A 15,367-nucleotide genomic window follows, 5' to 3' on the forward strand; every position below is an offset into this window, starting at 1 on the left:
GTTGATTGATTATGACTGCCTTTCTTATTACTTTATTTACTCTTCTTTTATTTTCATTTATACTCTGCCAATTGCCGATCTGTGCTCCAAAGCACTTGTATTTGTTGGTATCTTTTAAAGTAAAAAACTTTTTGAACTAAAAAATAGAGTCTTCATTCATGTATTTTAAATACCTTGCTATGCTACTTGTCTATTAAGGTAACGTACATATAACTTCAGAAAGGAGACATGCACACTGCTAGACTGAATCTAATAAACCAGTAATTAATAACAAGTTCTGGAAAAAAAAATGCATATCATTAAAGCACATAATTAAGGTGCGTTACCAAAAATAGTTTGAAAAAATAGCATTTTCTTGACAAAACTGGTAGTATAAAAATAATATTTATTATAAATCAAATATATAATTCAATGTAACAAATTATACTGTGTTTATTCTCTAACCGTATAAAAACATCCACCACAGACAAAAGATTGTATTTGGATAAATTGGGCTGGTTTAGAACCACTGCTGGACATTTATTACAAATTCCTTTCTTGACATTTCTTTGTATGTTCTGTGGCAAAATAATATGTATTCCAAATATATCAAAATAAGGGGAGATTTTACCATACACAATTAAGCAGATTTTCCGTTAATGGACATCAAGGTCCTGGTTGGCTTAAACCCTACAGGAATCAGGCTGTGGAATAGTAAACCCTACAGTAGCTTTAGTACTGACAGATTCAAGCTACCAAAAAACCTCTTGGATTAATTCATCTATTCTTTGACCAAAGCATGATGTTAGGGCAAGGGTTACCATTTGGTTACTAGAATATTGTAGAATATTGTAGGAATGGTGGTAAGACATCACAAGTACAAACATATGTTTTTTAAAAAAAATTGCTACAGTCCAGAGAGACTACAAAATAAAAATAACACCGACCAAATAAGATGAATATTGTCTCCAACAACTAGTGCTGTTTTATGGCCAACAATGTGCCCCATTATTATAAACATGTCTGTGTCCGACGTCAGTAACTGTTCAACAACTCCCAGTCTTGTTCACTTAGTGATAAGCACGGCCGTTTGGAGGATGGGGTGGGGCAGGCTTGGGTTTCTTCTTTATGAGGTCTTTTGATTGAGCCGTGTCCGGTGATATGGCCAGAGGGTAGCCCAACCTTCTGTTCAGTTGTCCTGTAAAACTGTAGCCTTTTGGGCTGATTTGTAAGAGGGTTCTGCACAGCACAGACATCCAAATCTTTCTCAGGTATTATCTTTTCTTTTCCATCTAGATCCACAAAGAAAACGTCAGGATTAAGCAGCTGGGTTAAATCTTTAACAACACTGTCAAACACCTTTCATAATTAAACACAAATTGCTAGACTTATTTTCTGTCTCATGCAGCTGTCCTGTAAAGTTAACACTATACTGTATAATTTACACAACCCAATGATCTACAAATTGTCGTTGGCCCGGTTAAAGAGATTTCTGAATTTACCTTATCTCATTTGCAGAGCAAATAAGAATATTGTTAGCCTCAAACTACAGTAATGGCCCCAGAAAACAGAAGACAGTCCAAATTAAAAGGTTCTCAGTGTTCAGGTTTTGCAGTCTTATTAGTAAATTCCACCATGGTGTTGTAAGGTAGCGATGAGTTTAGGGAGGATTTACTCCATGACTTGTTGTATGCTTCTTTTAGTGAATGTTTGCAGACAGGATAAATGGGCACTAAGTATGTTGCCTCCCAAATGTGTTTTAATCTGGCCACTTGGTTGGTACTGCCTGGGGGGTCCAACAACATAACAAAATGATCCAGTAATCAGCTCATCCAGGGCAGATGTTTTGAAGGGAGACAGAGGTAATAGGAAGGATGTTATGGAATCCTGAGCCGGAATGGATCACTGTATTAATTGTATCCACCCTTATATGGATACTCACAAAACTGCTGTGCTGCTGCCCGCGACTTTGGGGTCTCCTTTGGTTTAATAGCTGCTGCTAAACGACTTTCCCATTGATCAAAAAGCTGAAACAAAATGGCAGATATATCTAACCACCATAGACAGGTATACATATAGAACAATCATAACAAACCAATTGCTTGCAGACATTAGTGTACCCAGAGTGTCAGCACATATACCACGTAACCACATCTAGTGTTCCATCAATACAGTAGAGGGCTGGGAGTCAGTAGTAGTTATACTTGTACCTGCTCGGCCCAGCCCCGAGTAGTGCAGTTCACGTGGTCAAACTGAAGTAGCGGGTCTTTGGAGTGTTTTAATCCATACCTCGCTTCAATCTTTTTAACTGCAGCATCCTACAAAGGGAAACAAAGCAAAGGGACAAAAATAAAACAGGTTTGTGTTAGCCTGTCCCTAGAAAGTGATCAGGGTCACAGCATCAATATATATACAAGGCTACTGGGTTGCATGGGCACTGCCTAAAGAACTTAGTCTATAATATAAAAGCATTAATGTATAATAGTATGAGTTGACCCTAAAGGTACATTTTAGACCTTACATGCACTTTTTTTTTTGCATGCAAATGCATAAAGAGATTCTGCTCGCCAGCTCCTGTCTCTGGCAAGAGATCTTCAGCTCAGGTCTCCACAAGTGCTAGGCACACCATATGACCAAAAGCATGTTGACACAGGACTAGCACACCATGGCGATTAATATGAACTGGCTTTACACCACTCCAGCGTCCGCTTGTGTGCAGTTGCTGGGCAATGGACGTCCATTTTATGAAGTTTACCGACACACAGTGCTTGTGCGGATGTTGCTTCCAGAGACAGAATGGAACTTTGTTGTGAGTGATGCTAGAGGACAGCTGTCCTGGCTCAGTATTGCATGAAACAAAAATGCATATCTTGGCAACAAAGTCTAGTTTCTTATTGGAAGACTGTCCTTTAACAGGATAACATACTCTTTATTTTGCCTCAACGAAAGGCCAGTGCTCCCCAATATCTCACCTTTATTCCTGTTCCAGAAATATCCAAGAAGTTAAGAGTTTTAAATGCAAAAAGGAAAGTCACTCCCAAGTCAGTGACACCTGGGTTATCTGTCCAAGAAACAGAAATAGTCATCAAATCTACATAGACTTTATAAGGAGATCAGATATGTTTGGGGGCAGACCTAACTCTGCAGGGAGTGCATTCGTATGCGCATCTGTCTTGTACATATTAACATTAAAAATTCAATTAACTTTGCTGCATGACGGTAAGTTTCAGTGTTTAGTGCATAAAAATGATTCTGTAGTGATGGTGGAAAAATGGCCTTATCACTGTAAGAACCAAATGTGTGACGTGGAATAAAACTGTATTATGAGACAAACTTGTAACTCACCCGACATATCAAGCACCGTCAGACTTCCAAGTCCCCTGTGCAGGACCCGCACTGGAGCAGTCATCTTCCGGATCCCAGCGTCTGACAAACAGTTATCCTTCAGGTATAGCTCTGTCAAGCTGCAAAAGACCCAACCACATCCCATTAAAAGGCCCTTACTTTACATAACGCCAGACATGCTGAAAACACCAGAATGATGCATTTGCAATTTACAGGGTAAACCCTAAAACAAACAATACCATATCTATGTCATTTTAGGTATCATAGTGTTGCTATTCCACTGAAATAACACATTAAAGAGTATGTATAAAGACTATTATAGTGTACTTTACACATATCCTCATCTTTATATGACACTGCAATGGCATGTTAGTGATGCCATTAACAGAGAGACAGTGTACGCTCACCTACCTGCTCAATGCATCGGTGGTAAAGTGGCCAATCAGCTCATGTTCATCTCCCAATTTGCAATGTGACAAGTCCAAGCTGCGGAGGCCCTGAAAAGACATAATTTCCTCTAATTTCTCAGAGACCAGGAGATGCCTGCGGAGAAGCACAAACTTCATATGAAACGATTCTGAAATTATGCTGAAAAAAAGCTCAGAACAAAACCACCAAATAACAATCTTAAAAAAAAATAATCATCAATCCAAAATCTAAACTGTTTCAAACTAGCTAAAAACGATAGACATTAAAATCTGCGTAAAATTTAAAGATTAGCAATCCTTACCGTATAATGGAAACCATAACTTTTAATCGTTGACCAGCAATAATCGGCATACCAATGTATGTGGCCCTACCCTTCCTCTAAACTTACCACAGTATTTAATTTAATTTGGGATAAATGTTAAATGCAAGAATTCGCAGGATTCTCACTCCTGCTATTTAGTTAATTCTTGGGATGACATTTTAAACGTCAACAGAACAAATACTGTTTGACATATTCAACATTCTAAAAGAGTGAATTGCCTAAAAATAGTATTCAGTCATTTGTATTATTTCAAATAAGCATATCTGCCTTGCAGTTCTATGATCACATTAAGTGATTTAAAACTGTGTGACACAGGCGCAAGGCTAGGACATCAGACAACTCTGATTTGCAGGTATACAAACATGAAAGCTAGTCCTTTTGATGATAAATTATCATATGTAGGGGATTCTAAGGATACACACATTTAAAGTTGACATAAATAGCAGTCAGTAGAACAGTAACACGTGGGAGAATCACAGGACCGGTCCTAGACCAAGTGGCAGCCCAAGCAAGAATATCCTCTTGCCCCCATTCTTTTACATAGATTGCAATATTTTTAAGGCCCAGAAGGATGAGTAGTGAAAAACTGTATAGAGTTGGGTGCAGATAAATTATTATGCAGGGGCAGCTGAGTCAGATAGACAGGGTACATCATACCCAGGCACAGTAAGTAATTGCTCTGCCACCTACTCTGTAAAGCTTCTTCACTGCTCACTGCTCACTGCTCTGCTCCCTGCATGTCACTCCCTGCACCACCTTCTTCATTCACACACTCTAACACTACATGCAACCACACACATTAACACACATTCTATCACTAACTGCCTGGGTCGCCTGGCACTAAGGCTGCCTCTAATCACAGCATTGGGACACATACCTGCCTCGAAGACAGAGTGATGAAAGCATAAGATCCCCGTATGCCTCTGTAAATTTCTGCAGGGACGCGAGACCACTGCCAGGCGCATGGAATTTTTGCCTAACTTCTGCAGCAGCAAAAAGCTTCTCTGCAACCTGCTCTGGAAATCCAATCAGGGAATCCACATGCTGAATGTTATTAGCTATGAGATCGAGAGTCAATATGAAAAGAGGTTTGGCAGAATAGCGCAGGCTCCCCTGTTCTGTATATGTAAAGAAGTAGGGCTTCTCCCTTTGCTTGCACGCATCCCCCTGGTTCATGCACAATTCCACTGAGAAGCCTTTGGAGAAGAGACCAAAGGGCCGAGTCTTGCTCTTGGAGATCTGTGACCCAATGACAAATAGCTTCCCCTTTTCACGCACATAAACTGGTCCTGCATCCTCGCTTGTCTCTGGCCAACGTGACATCATCTTTGGAATAAGAAGAGAAGAATTGTTTACGGGACACAAATTGATAATATATACAGGTTGTACAAAGTATGCTGAAACCCATTGACCTCCAAAAAAATCGCCAATGGCTTGCAGCAAGCACAAAACTCACAATTTACTTGGATGTGACGATCTATAAGTAGTGGGTTTAAAAACCAAGACTCTCCAGGTGCAGGTGAGTTGTGGTTTTAGCTCCTTAATGTTACAATTCAATATCAAGGGCCAACACTGGCAAGTTTCTCCAGAGAGAAGGACTGAGCTGGCCCTGTATAATGCATTATTCAAAGTTTGGAGAGACTTTGAACAACTCTCACTTATTTAACTATACATTATACTGGGCCAGCCAAGCTGCTTCTGAGGCAGAAGCGCACTGGGTTTGACCTTCGTAACATATAGTGAAGTCATGGTCCTGGAACACAACTCTCCTTTTAGTGAATATGCCCCCAAATGGAGAGAACTCCTTGATAAACTTATACGTTTCATTTATTTTGTTTAAGATATTTCCATGCCTAGGACAATATGCTTCTGTACATGCGGAATAAATGACATTGAAATACATTACACATAAACCTACATAAGAAAATCCTATAGGGTGAAAGCTTTTGTTTAGGGGTTGTGCATTTGAGGTGGCTTTGTGATGTTTGCACACTTTATATATTATAAGTTTTTCCTCATAGACTGCGTAATACATGTTAAGGTAAAAACCAGCGCTTTCACATGGTATTTACACTGTAAAACTAGCAGTTCTGCCTCTTAAATGTCACAAAGGGATGCGAATGAAAACGCAGATCTTTTCCAATTCCTCACATGCTGACGGATAATTGCGCGTCAAGACGAATACAGGACCACAGACACTAAAATACCCACTCACTGAGTCCACAGTCTGTACAGGTCAGCCCGGAACCTCTGTCATTATTCATCGGGGTCCCAGGGCCGCTTAGTTGTAAGGAACTTCCGGATGCAAGTGCGCTATTTCCGGAAGATGGTTCCTGATTGCTAAGCAACGGTTTGACAACTAGTGCCGAGAGCTACGCTTGTAGAGCTTTCTTCCAGTGCCATGACCAGGGCGGGTGACTTGGGTGTGAGCTCAGCGGGGGCCCGGGTCACACTGGCGACCTCCAGCGATGAGAGGCACCCCGCGGAGCATATTTTGGATGGGTAAGGACGGCGGGGGTTCTTAAAGGGCCAGCAGGCGCACTCGGTTTTATTTACTTTAAGCAGTCGCGCATTACGCTTTTCTCGTGATTCTATCCAATATAGTGAAGTTAGGGATTCCAGATTCCATTTGGCAGAGATTAATTTAAGCCAAAACACGGTTCCCCTTTTAGCCATTTACACCATTTCAATCCATCCTGAAGACCGCTGCCAGGGTCATCTTCTTATCTCGGTGCCCACTGGGCAAGTCCCTCCATTGGTTCACAATAACCCCAGAATGACAAGTCCTTACCCCCAAGCTTTCCTAACCTTAGTTCTTCCCACTACTTGCCCCTCTCTTCTACCATTACCACCAATATTTGAGTTTGAGTTGACTAGTGTGGTGGGACTAAAATTTTACTCTGCTGCCCTAATGGTTCTACAGTTCTTCTTACCTGACGTCTGAGTATAATTAGAATTCTAGTTCATCAACAACTGGGTAACTTCAGCTCCTGACTCTAATTCCACTTTTCCCCTTTTTTTAATAGGGACCCAGAGACGTTCTGGACATCAACAGGGATGTTTCCCCAAGAATTCATCATCAGCCTGAACAGTCCTTCAAAAATCAACAAAATCACTCTCCAGAGTTCATTAAGTAAATGAATCTAGCATTGTCTGCAGAATCATGATTGTTTGGCTTCTGTATCTGAGCGGTGTGTCGCTTACCAGTAAAGTGCTGACTACATGGCAACCCTTCTAGTCAATATAAGTCTATGAAGCCATACGATTAGCTGAAATGTTTGTTACTTGATCTGCAAACTGCTTAAAACATGCAAGCATTGTAGTCTATAAAACTATTAGGTGGCTTCCTGATGTAAAACTAGTTTGTGCAGATTCATGGACAGTAGATGGCTATCCCAGCCCACCCATAGTGCATTGTTATGCCTCCTGTTATCAGTAATAGATACTGCTCAATGGCGCTGTCATACTCTATTCTTTGATTCTGTCACCTAGTTGTGCCTTTTAACTGTGACATTGTTCTGCAGCTAATTTCTTCTAATCCTTCACTTAACATTGTGTTACAAGAGCACACTGATGTTTTTTTATGTTACATTTTATGTCTATTGATTTTCTAGTACAAAGCTTACGAATTGAAACAAGCATATCTAGAGAACCCATCAATTTTGAACGCTGCATGGAAAAAGGTGAGCGTTTTGTATGGAAAATAGAAAATATGAATATTTGATTCCATTCAAGGGTAAAATACCTTCCTAGCTTTTGCGACCCAGTTGTATGTCTGCAAATGTAATTGTTATTGTATATATTGCTGTTAAATTGGTGATGTGTGTGTGTTATGAGTTATGTAAAACAGAAGAGATGACTATGAAGTATATGTTATAGACTGACCTGGTACTCTGGACATACTCTCAGACTTTAACCTACTTTGAGTTGCAGGTTTTTCTGTAAACTAGGATATATATAATATAGTACAGCAGAATGGAATTGATCCATGTATATTCTAAATTCACGTTACAATATCTTCTTTATCTGTGGAGATGATGTCTCTGAACCTATTCCTGATGAGCAGCTTGACTGTTAACCTGTGTGCTTTTTCAGATCTTGAGCATGTCGAAGGTCAGCTCCAGAATGAAGAGATTACAGTAAGTATTTGTTGGATTATTGAAATCTGGTTACGTGGGCCAGCAAAGTCCCTGCAGGTTCCATTCATAAATTATAGGGTTTTTCTGTCTGAAACAGCTCATCATACTACAGTATGTTTAGAACTTGGTTATAAAGCAGGTCTCAGGTGAAGAGAAATGTTGTTAATAGATTTGTGCAGCCAAGTACTCCTAAAATCAAATAATATCATTACATGTACATCTAAAAACAAATGCTTCCAAAATATAACTGCCAAATTGATTATGAACTGTTAGCTGGTCCCTTGAGGTATACCCAGTGTCAACAGGGTATAACAGGGTGCTATCTTGTTGATGCCCACGTGTATCATAGCCTTGTACATGTATATGGTCCATAATAATAAAAACATGCATATTATAAAGGTCTTCTATTATATGGGTAATTTTCTTCTCCCTCATCTAATAAGAAAATGTCTCGATTTCTCTTTCAGCTCCCTGGAATCCAAGCCACTCATTTACGCTTTGTGATCCTGTCTGGGTATGACCATTTTGTGGCTGTGTATAGTGTATCGGCAGAACTATGACATTTGCTGCAAAATGTAAATGAAGAGAAATCCAATGCCCTTTTCTGTTTTTGTAAATATATTGCTCTGCAAAAAAGACACTTTATATTTGGTCCTTATGTGTACTGTAAATTGTGGATATCTTTTTCAAACATTTGTATGACGTATTTCTTAATAAATCATTGATCTTCAACATCTATGTATTCATATTATTATTTAGTCTGTTATGTCTGCTATTCTTTCATTCGTGTCAGATGTAGAATGTCAAGATGCCACCAAAGATGGACAAAAACAAAAGGGGGAAATATTTTGATTGGGGAAAAGTACTATGCACAAGAAGTATACATAGAGTATATACATAAAGTTTTAAGTTACATATTATATGGGGGCATCTGGTATGTTGTTAACAAAGGCAGCTACAACAAAACACAAGTTTCTTTAGAATACTGGTATTGCAAAATGTAATATTTTAGAAAGCAACAGATCTGATTTAACTCTAGGAACAGCCTTTACTCTCCCCAAAATTCTCCAGTGAGATGTCCAATTGCCTGTACAAATGCTAGCTGGACTAAAAGCATTGTTCTTAAACATATGTCTCTGATGGTTTCTTGTTAATTTCTACAACATTATAGATGGGAGCTTATTGTGTCCTGGAAGATTTGGTAGGGGTGACAGGAAGAAAGGACAGCACAGGGGAGACGAACAAAAGGGACATGAAGGGGCTCTGCTGGAATGATCCCTTAACTAGAATCTGTAAAATAAGTATACATTTTGAAGAACTAAAAGCATATAAAGTACATTCAAATATTCAAGCTCAACACTTAGAAGTGTCATGTGCAAATGTGTGGCTACCAATGGTCTCAATTGTATCATCATGCCTTTAGCTTAGTAGAAATCAGAAGTTTTTTTTTTTTGTTTTTTTTTAAGTGCTCTTTCAAAGCTTTCCCTATGAATGGATCATAAAACATTTTACCATTAGGTGGAGTCTAACCAGGGATCCGTTTATTGCAGTCACTCCCTCTGCCTATTGCGATTACATTTTGCTAATGTACCAAGTATTACCAGAAGCGCAAATAAGAAAAGGTAGAGGCTTTCCTTTTTTGTAGGTTGCCTATAATAGTTCATTAAATAAAACGGCACACTGCATGTTCTTAGTAAAACATATTTTAATTTAATCTTCTATACTCTGAACACTGGACGCGTACAATTATTTGCAATATCAGGTAGGAGCCGGCTATGCTTTAAGCTACGACCGTCACAAACAAACTAATTGTGGAGTCAGGCTCTGAGTATTTTATGACGAGTATTAACAGTTGTGGTTCAGACAGATGATGAGTGTGGGCTCACACGGATAATTATCATCCAACGGCAAGTGGCAACTTGGCTAGTCCATTTTCTCAAGAACAAAGCGTACTTCTTCTGGCTTGTAGCCCCATGGACCCATCTGGCCCTGTAATGAACAGAAATGTTACACAGAGATACTGCGTCATGACACAAAGTGTCTTAAAACATATTGCTCTGGCAATCATCAAGGGATGTCAGCAAATATCATTTATTTTATTATGTGTAAAAGGAGCGTCATATTGATTTGTCCCCCATATATACCTTATACTCCCCTATATGCCACTCTGCATATAAGACGAGGGGTATTTTTCTGAAAAAAACCTTGTCTTATAATTGAGCAAATACGGTAAATATCGTAAACTGGTAGCACGATCAAGACTGTCACCTTGTAAATGATTTTGCCATCCTGCAGGATGTAAAGCCTCTCGGGGAGAGCGGCGTATTTGGCACTGCACAGGTTCTGCATGGTGTCTATCACCACGGGGCAGGAAGGCAGCTCTTCCAATAGGCGCTTGGCGGCGACAAGTCGATCTTGGATGCTTTGGTGCTTCTTAATATGTACATTGTTCTTTAAGGCCCATCCATCTGCAGCACAAGGGACAGCAGATTAACACAACCAGCCAGGGTATTTCATGCAAATTGGAAATGATCACGATGTGTCACGTGCTTCTCAATGGAAGTTCAGGGATTTCGGGGACTTACCATAGTTTTCTATTATATTTGGCATATTTATCTTGTACTATACGCTATGGTGAGGTTGTACAACTTTGCCTCAATAAAATTGTTACAAAAAAAAATAAATTACCGGTATAATAAAATGATCCAGTAGTTAAGAATGAATTGGAATTATATTGTCACCCCAAAGACTAAGCGTTAACATATTCCCAGGGTTTCCTAGAGGTCGTTTAACAAACAAATTGTGCACTATTAATACAAAAACTGCTGGCAGCACCAGTAAATAGGAAATTTGCTGGAGACATAAGGAGTGTCTTGGGAAATCCAAGACTGTTGGTAGCTATACTGGATCACTCCAATCTTGAAAATATGATCAATAGAAAAGCTTAGATCAATAGAAAAGCTTAGATAGTTGAGTCCACAGTCACGTGGCCCTTATCATTACAGGTGACCAAAGCATTAGGGGAATGTTAATGGAGGGGTGGTTGGAGGACCATAAGCCTACCAAACATATCCAGCCGCCTTGCAAGGTATGGAACAGAACCCAGAGGTATGGCTTCATTTCACTGTTTCAACACGAGGTGGCCATGAAGAAGCTACAAATCATGTCTATGCACAGACCTCAATCAATGCTACTGCTCAGTGGACGGTCATGTGAGATCTTCTGATCGACCTAAACAGCCCATGATCTCCACCGCCTGCAAAGGCCAGAAAGTGGAGCAACTTGGCTGGACACTGCCTGAAAATCGGGACTGTCCTACTTAAAAAGGGGGATGCTTTGGAGCTATGTTAGCACATGAAGTGCCAACTGGGTACTCTATTCATCCCCAACAAGCCGGGGACTGTGCATAGAAATAAAGGAGGGACCTGGGAACAAAGAGTAGTGTTTCTTATGGTAACAATATGCTTTACAATAGACAAACGCAGGCTTTGTTTTTATTTATTATTATAATAAACACGACATTTTACATCCCTGTTTACTTAATTGAGGTTTTAACATTTATTTCAACTGATTCACAGAAGGTGACAATGTAACATATTAAATCATATTTTGGTTCAGTTCCCGCTAAATAAATAAAAGTTTCCAAATTGAATTCTTTTTTCTCATATCAAATTACTGATAAACTCTGTGTCTGTTTCAAACCGTTCCTGAGTTGCGGGCAGCAGGGCGATTCTTTGTCGCGTGAAACCTCCAATGCCAACGTGAGGGATCATATTCTCAGTTTTAGGATTTTAGCCTCTAAATCATTACGTTGTTTTCCAACGAAGGAGACGTAATAAAGACTTCTGAGTTTGATATATGGTCCAAGCCAGGTCACTAGTCGTACGTCACACGTATGTATTGTGTTTGGTGTGGAGTGGAAGCTATTTTTTATCTGTCTTCAGATGAAGGCGTAGGTACGTTTTTATCACAGAGGATAATATGGTTGAGGTATAGAGTAGTTATGTAATCACCATGCAACTCTACACTTAAAAAATATGTTGCGGGACCTGCTGGTTTTGTAAGACTTAAAGAGAAAGTAAATAGTTTAGGGAACCCCCTCTTCAGATTTCTTTGCTTAGATATCAACTCCCAAGCTGATGATAATGAAATTATCAATTATATTTGTAAGGTGTGATCTGTATGCTAGACACCTCTTTTAGGGTTTTGGGGAAGCTAACCGGAGGTGGCACTAGATATACAGATATTAAAGTGCTGTTTTGGGTTTAAACCTTGATTTCTGGGCTCCATCAGAACTACACTTCCCAGTGTTTCTGTTCATGAGAGACAGGACCCTCTATGGGATGTAAATCCCATTTTCAGAATGTTTGCTGGGTATGACATCATATCTTGACTACTTGCCAGGCTACTGAGCAGTGGCTACTGCCTTTTGGGACCTGGTGAGGCCATAACATGACCGCTGTATGAGCGTATCCAGGGCCGGAAATGGTGGGGAGCCAGCGGTAGCCTGATGATTTCTGTATGTGCCCAGCCGCATGCTAGGTGACAGATTTACCATAATGTTTCATCACCGTAATACAATTTAATTTCTTTTGAACGGAAAAATTAAATGTGTCTCATTCCTGATTTTGGGTATAACTAAATCCACATATGAGCTTGAATGTGGGCCTCATAAATCATTATTTTTTGTGGACGCCTTGAAACCTAATTATAAATTAATTATAACAATTTAATGAATACAATAACTCAATGTTATCTGCTACTATATGTAATGTAATTTATATTATTATTCTTATTTTCTATAGGCTCTGTTCATTAGCCGTCCTGGCTGGTGTTGTGCTGCAACTCTAATAATCCTCAGGCAGCCTACCGAGCTTCATTTTCATTCTTAAAATCTCTTTCAACGTGTCACATGCCATGGAGGTTAAAAAAAATCAGTTTTACCTGTTAGGTATTGAGGAGCAAGAAACATAGATACCCCCAGGACCTAGTTGATATGTACAGTTTACCCTGAATATGGGCAAAACATTCTTGTGGGATGGCACCCCTTTGGGTGCATTTGTTTAGTTCACTCATGCCATTACAGTGTGAAAATCTATATCATTGAAATTGGGAGAGATTTCACTCTATTCCCCAGATATGTGTTTGACGACATGTTCTGATGGAATCGCAAAATGTAAAAACAAGACGGGTCTATTCACCATAGAGAGAGTTTACAGGATAGTTAAACATTTGAACTCCCTGATCTTGCTGCATTATCTCTTGCAAAAAGGGCTGAGTTAGCCCTGCATAATGCATAGGTAATTATGAAAACCCTCCTCGGTAACTTACCTATGCATTATACAGGCACAGCTCTTCTTGCAGGAGAAGTTTGGCTCTTCTTCTAGGAGAATGCCAATGGGGTTGCCCTAATGTATAGGGGCATTGAGTTGGGATGTTCAGCTCTCCTGTTGTTACCATCTTTCGTGAAAAGACCAGATAGTCACACCTGACTTATTATTTGATCTCATTTTAATAACTGCTATGCTGTGTAATTTATGATTTGCCAATACATGTTAATGCTGGAGATACCCTCGTACCTCCATGGAATATCTTACCTGCGGCATGTGCCTCATCAATATAGATGATCAGAAAGTCAGCCACATAGCCAAAATCCTGGATAAGCTTATTGAACTCATCAAGCTTGAAGAGGAATGGTGGTCAGGTACAGCTCCCAAAGTTGAGAACCAATGGGCGATGACCTAGAAGAAAAACATCACAAGTCCTTATACTTCAATGATCCAGAATGGAGTGGAGATGGAGATGGGAGACCCAACCACAATATTTCTTGCTAGGATGGCATTTGTTCTTGTAGACTATGGCACACAGATATATCAGAAAGGTCTAAGAGTCATGAAAGTCCAGCAGATTATGAGAAGGTGGACCTTCATTGAAGAGGACCAGTTGTCAGGAATATCACTATAAGCTTTGGGATAACAGGAAAGGAGAAACATTTGGTCTATGTTGAAAACTAACTCAATGTTTTTTAAAGATAAAGACCAACAACTTTTTCAGGTTCTAATCGCTAAAGTTGAAAGGAAGACCCCCCCAACAATTTTGATTTGGAAAAGATTCCCTTCCAGCCTATGCTTGCTCTACAGGAACAACAGACTTCACACCGGACATCATGGGTTCTTACCTTTTAAATAGTCCAATACATTATGTAGTTCACCATTTAGGTCCACAACTGGAGTATTGGGGGCTGCATGCCCCAGGAACGCTTCATCTTCCAGTCGAAGCCACATGATCTGTAGAATAGACCTTAAAAATTTGTAGGTGAAAAAGGTTGGTCCCCAGTCTTCATATTGAAACTTAGGAACATGGGCTCCAGTCATCTCAAAACGAGATTTTAGCACAGATGCCATGGTCCTTGGAAACAGAAGCATAAGAATTCTGCCCACAGCAACGTATAAAAATAAGGAGCAAAGGATAAGTGTCTTCTGCACATAACGAGTTGCAATTCTGATGATCTGGAACAAGCTCTCCATGCTGAGCTCCGAGCGTACCCAACAGGTAGATGTGACATTCACAGATTACCTTTGGCTCATATATCAGAGGCTCAGCCTGCTTAATGGAGAGATTCCCTGGGGGAAATATTTGCTGGCAGCTGATAGTAGGTGTTACCTTTCTATAAACACGCATGTACATACGGATATGAAGTTGTGAAAGCGAGAAGGAGAAAAATAATTTCAGTCTTATTAAAAAGAAAAAAAGAAAACTTCTCATGACAGTGGTGCACACTAAGTGGTTAATAAAAAGCTAAATCTGCTTGTTCAATAAGAGGAGTAGTATCACGAGGCTGTGTCCATAGCAAACGCAAACAGAATACTATTTCAGGAAAGGAATAAAACGGAGAGAGGTAAAAGGTACAACAATATAAGCAAATGAGTAATAAAATGTGAAAACAACATATGGTGGATACTAGTACGTAGAGTCAAAGTCTCCAGGTACCATAAATATTCAGGTATTCACCATGGTGAACAAGACTATAATAACATTTGAACCCGCCAAACAGATGCAATAAAAAAAACATACTAATCCCTACATCCACAGACAAGCTCGGTATTGCTTCATCTGGTGAAAAAAAAATTGAAATTGCAAGTAATGTTTTCTT

General features: G+C 39.6%; 3 protein-coding genes across 3 annotated transcripts; 1 reads left to right on the plus strand and 2 right to left on the minus strand.

Moving 5' to 3' along the window:
• Positions 1-531: 531 nt before the first annotated feature.
• Positions 532-5,398, minus strand: LRRC42 (leucine rich repeat containing 42). The gene is made up of 7 exons (XM_053469690.1): positions 4,953-5,398; positions 3,736-3,867; positions 3,325-3,443; positions 2,952-3,040; positions 2,190-2,297; positions 1,922-2,006; positions 532-1,271 (listed from the first exon to the last, which is right to left on the minus strand). Exons 1-7 carry the CDS (start codon positions 5,396-5,398, stop codon positions 1,015-1,017), a joined length of 1,236 nt encoding a protein of 411 aa, XP_053325665.1. The 3' UTR covers positions 532-1,014.
• A 983-nt stretch (positions 5,399-6,381) lies between these two features.
• Positions 6,382-8,946, plus strand: IFT25 (intraflagellar transport 25). Its single transcript, XM_053468963.1, has 5 exons — positions 6,382-6,577; positions 7,102-7,208; positions 7,690-7,758; positions 8,171-8,214; positions 8,682-8,946. The coding sequence occupies exons 1-5, from the start codon at positions 6,477-6,479 to the stop codon at positions 8,772-8,774; spliced, it is 414 nt and encodes a 137-aa protein (XP_053324938.1). The 5' UTR covers positions 6,382-6,476; the 3' UTR covers positions 8,775-8,946.
• A 961-nt stretch (positions 8,947-9,907) lies between these two features.
• DIO1 (iodothyronine deiodinase 1) lies at positions 9,908-14,992 on the minus strand. The gene is made up of 4 exons (XM_053468962.1): positions 14,393-14,992; positions 13,812-13,955; positions 10,483-10,682; positions 9,908-10,203 (listed from the first exon to the last, which is right to left on the minus strand). Exons 1-4 carry the CDS (start codon positions 14,739-14,741, stop codon positions 10,138-10,140), a joined length of 759 nt encoding a protein of 252 aa, XP_053324937.1. The 5' UTR covers positions 14,742-14,992; the 3' UTR covers positions 9,908-10,137.
• Positions 14,993-15,367: the final 375 nt, after the last annotated feature.

This window comes from Spea bombifrons, chromosome 6 (genome assembly GCF_027358695.1).
Source record: "Spea bombifrons isolate aSpeBom1 chromosome 6, aSpeBom1.2.pri, whole genome shotgun sequence".
Lineage (NCBI taxonomy): Eukaryota > Metazoa > Chordata > Amphibia > Anura > Pelobatidae > Spea > Spea bombifrons.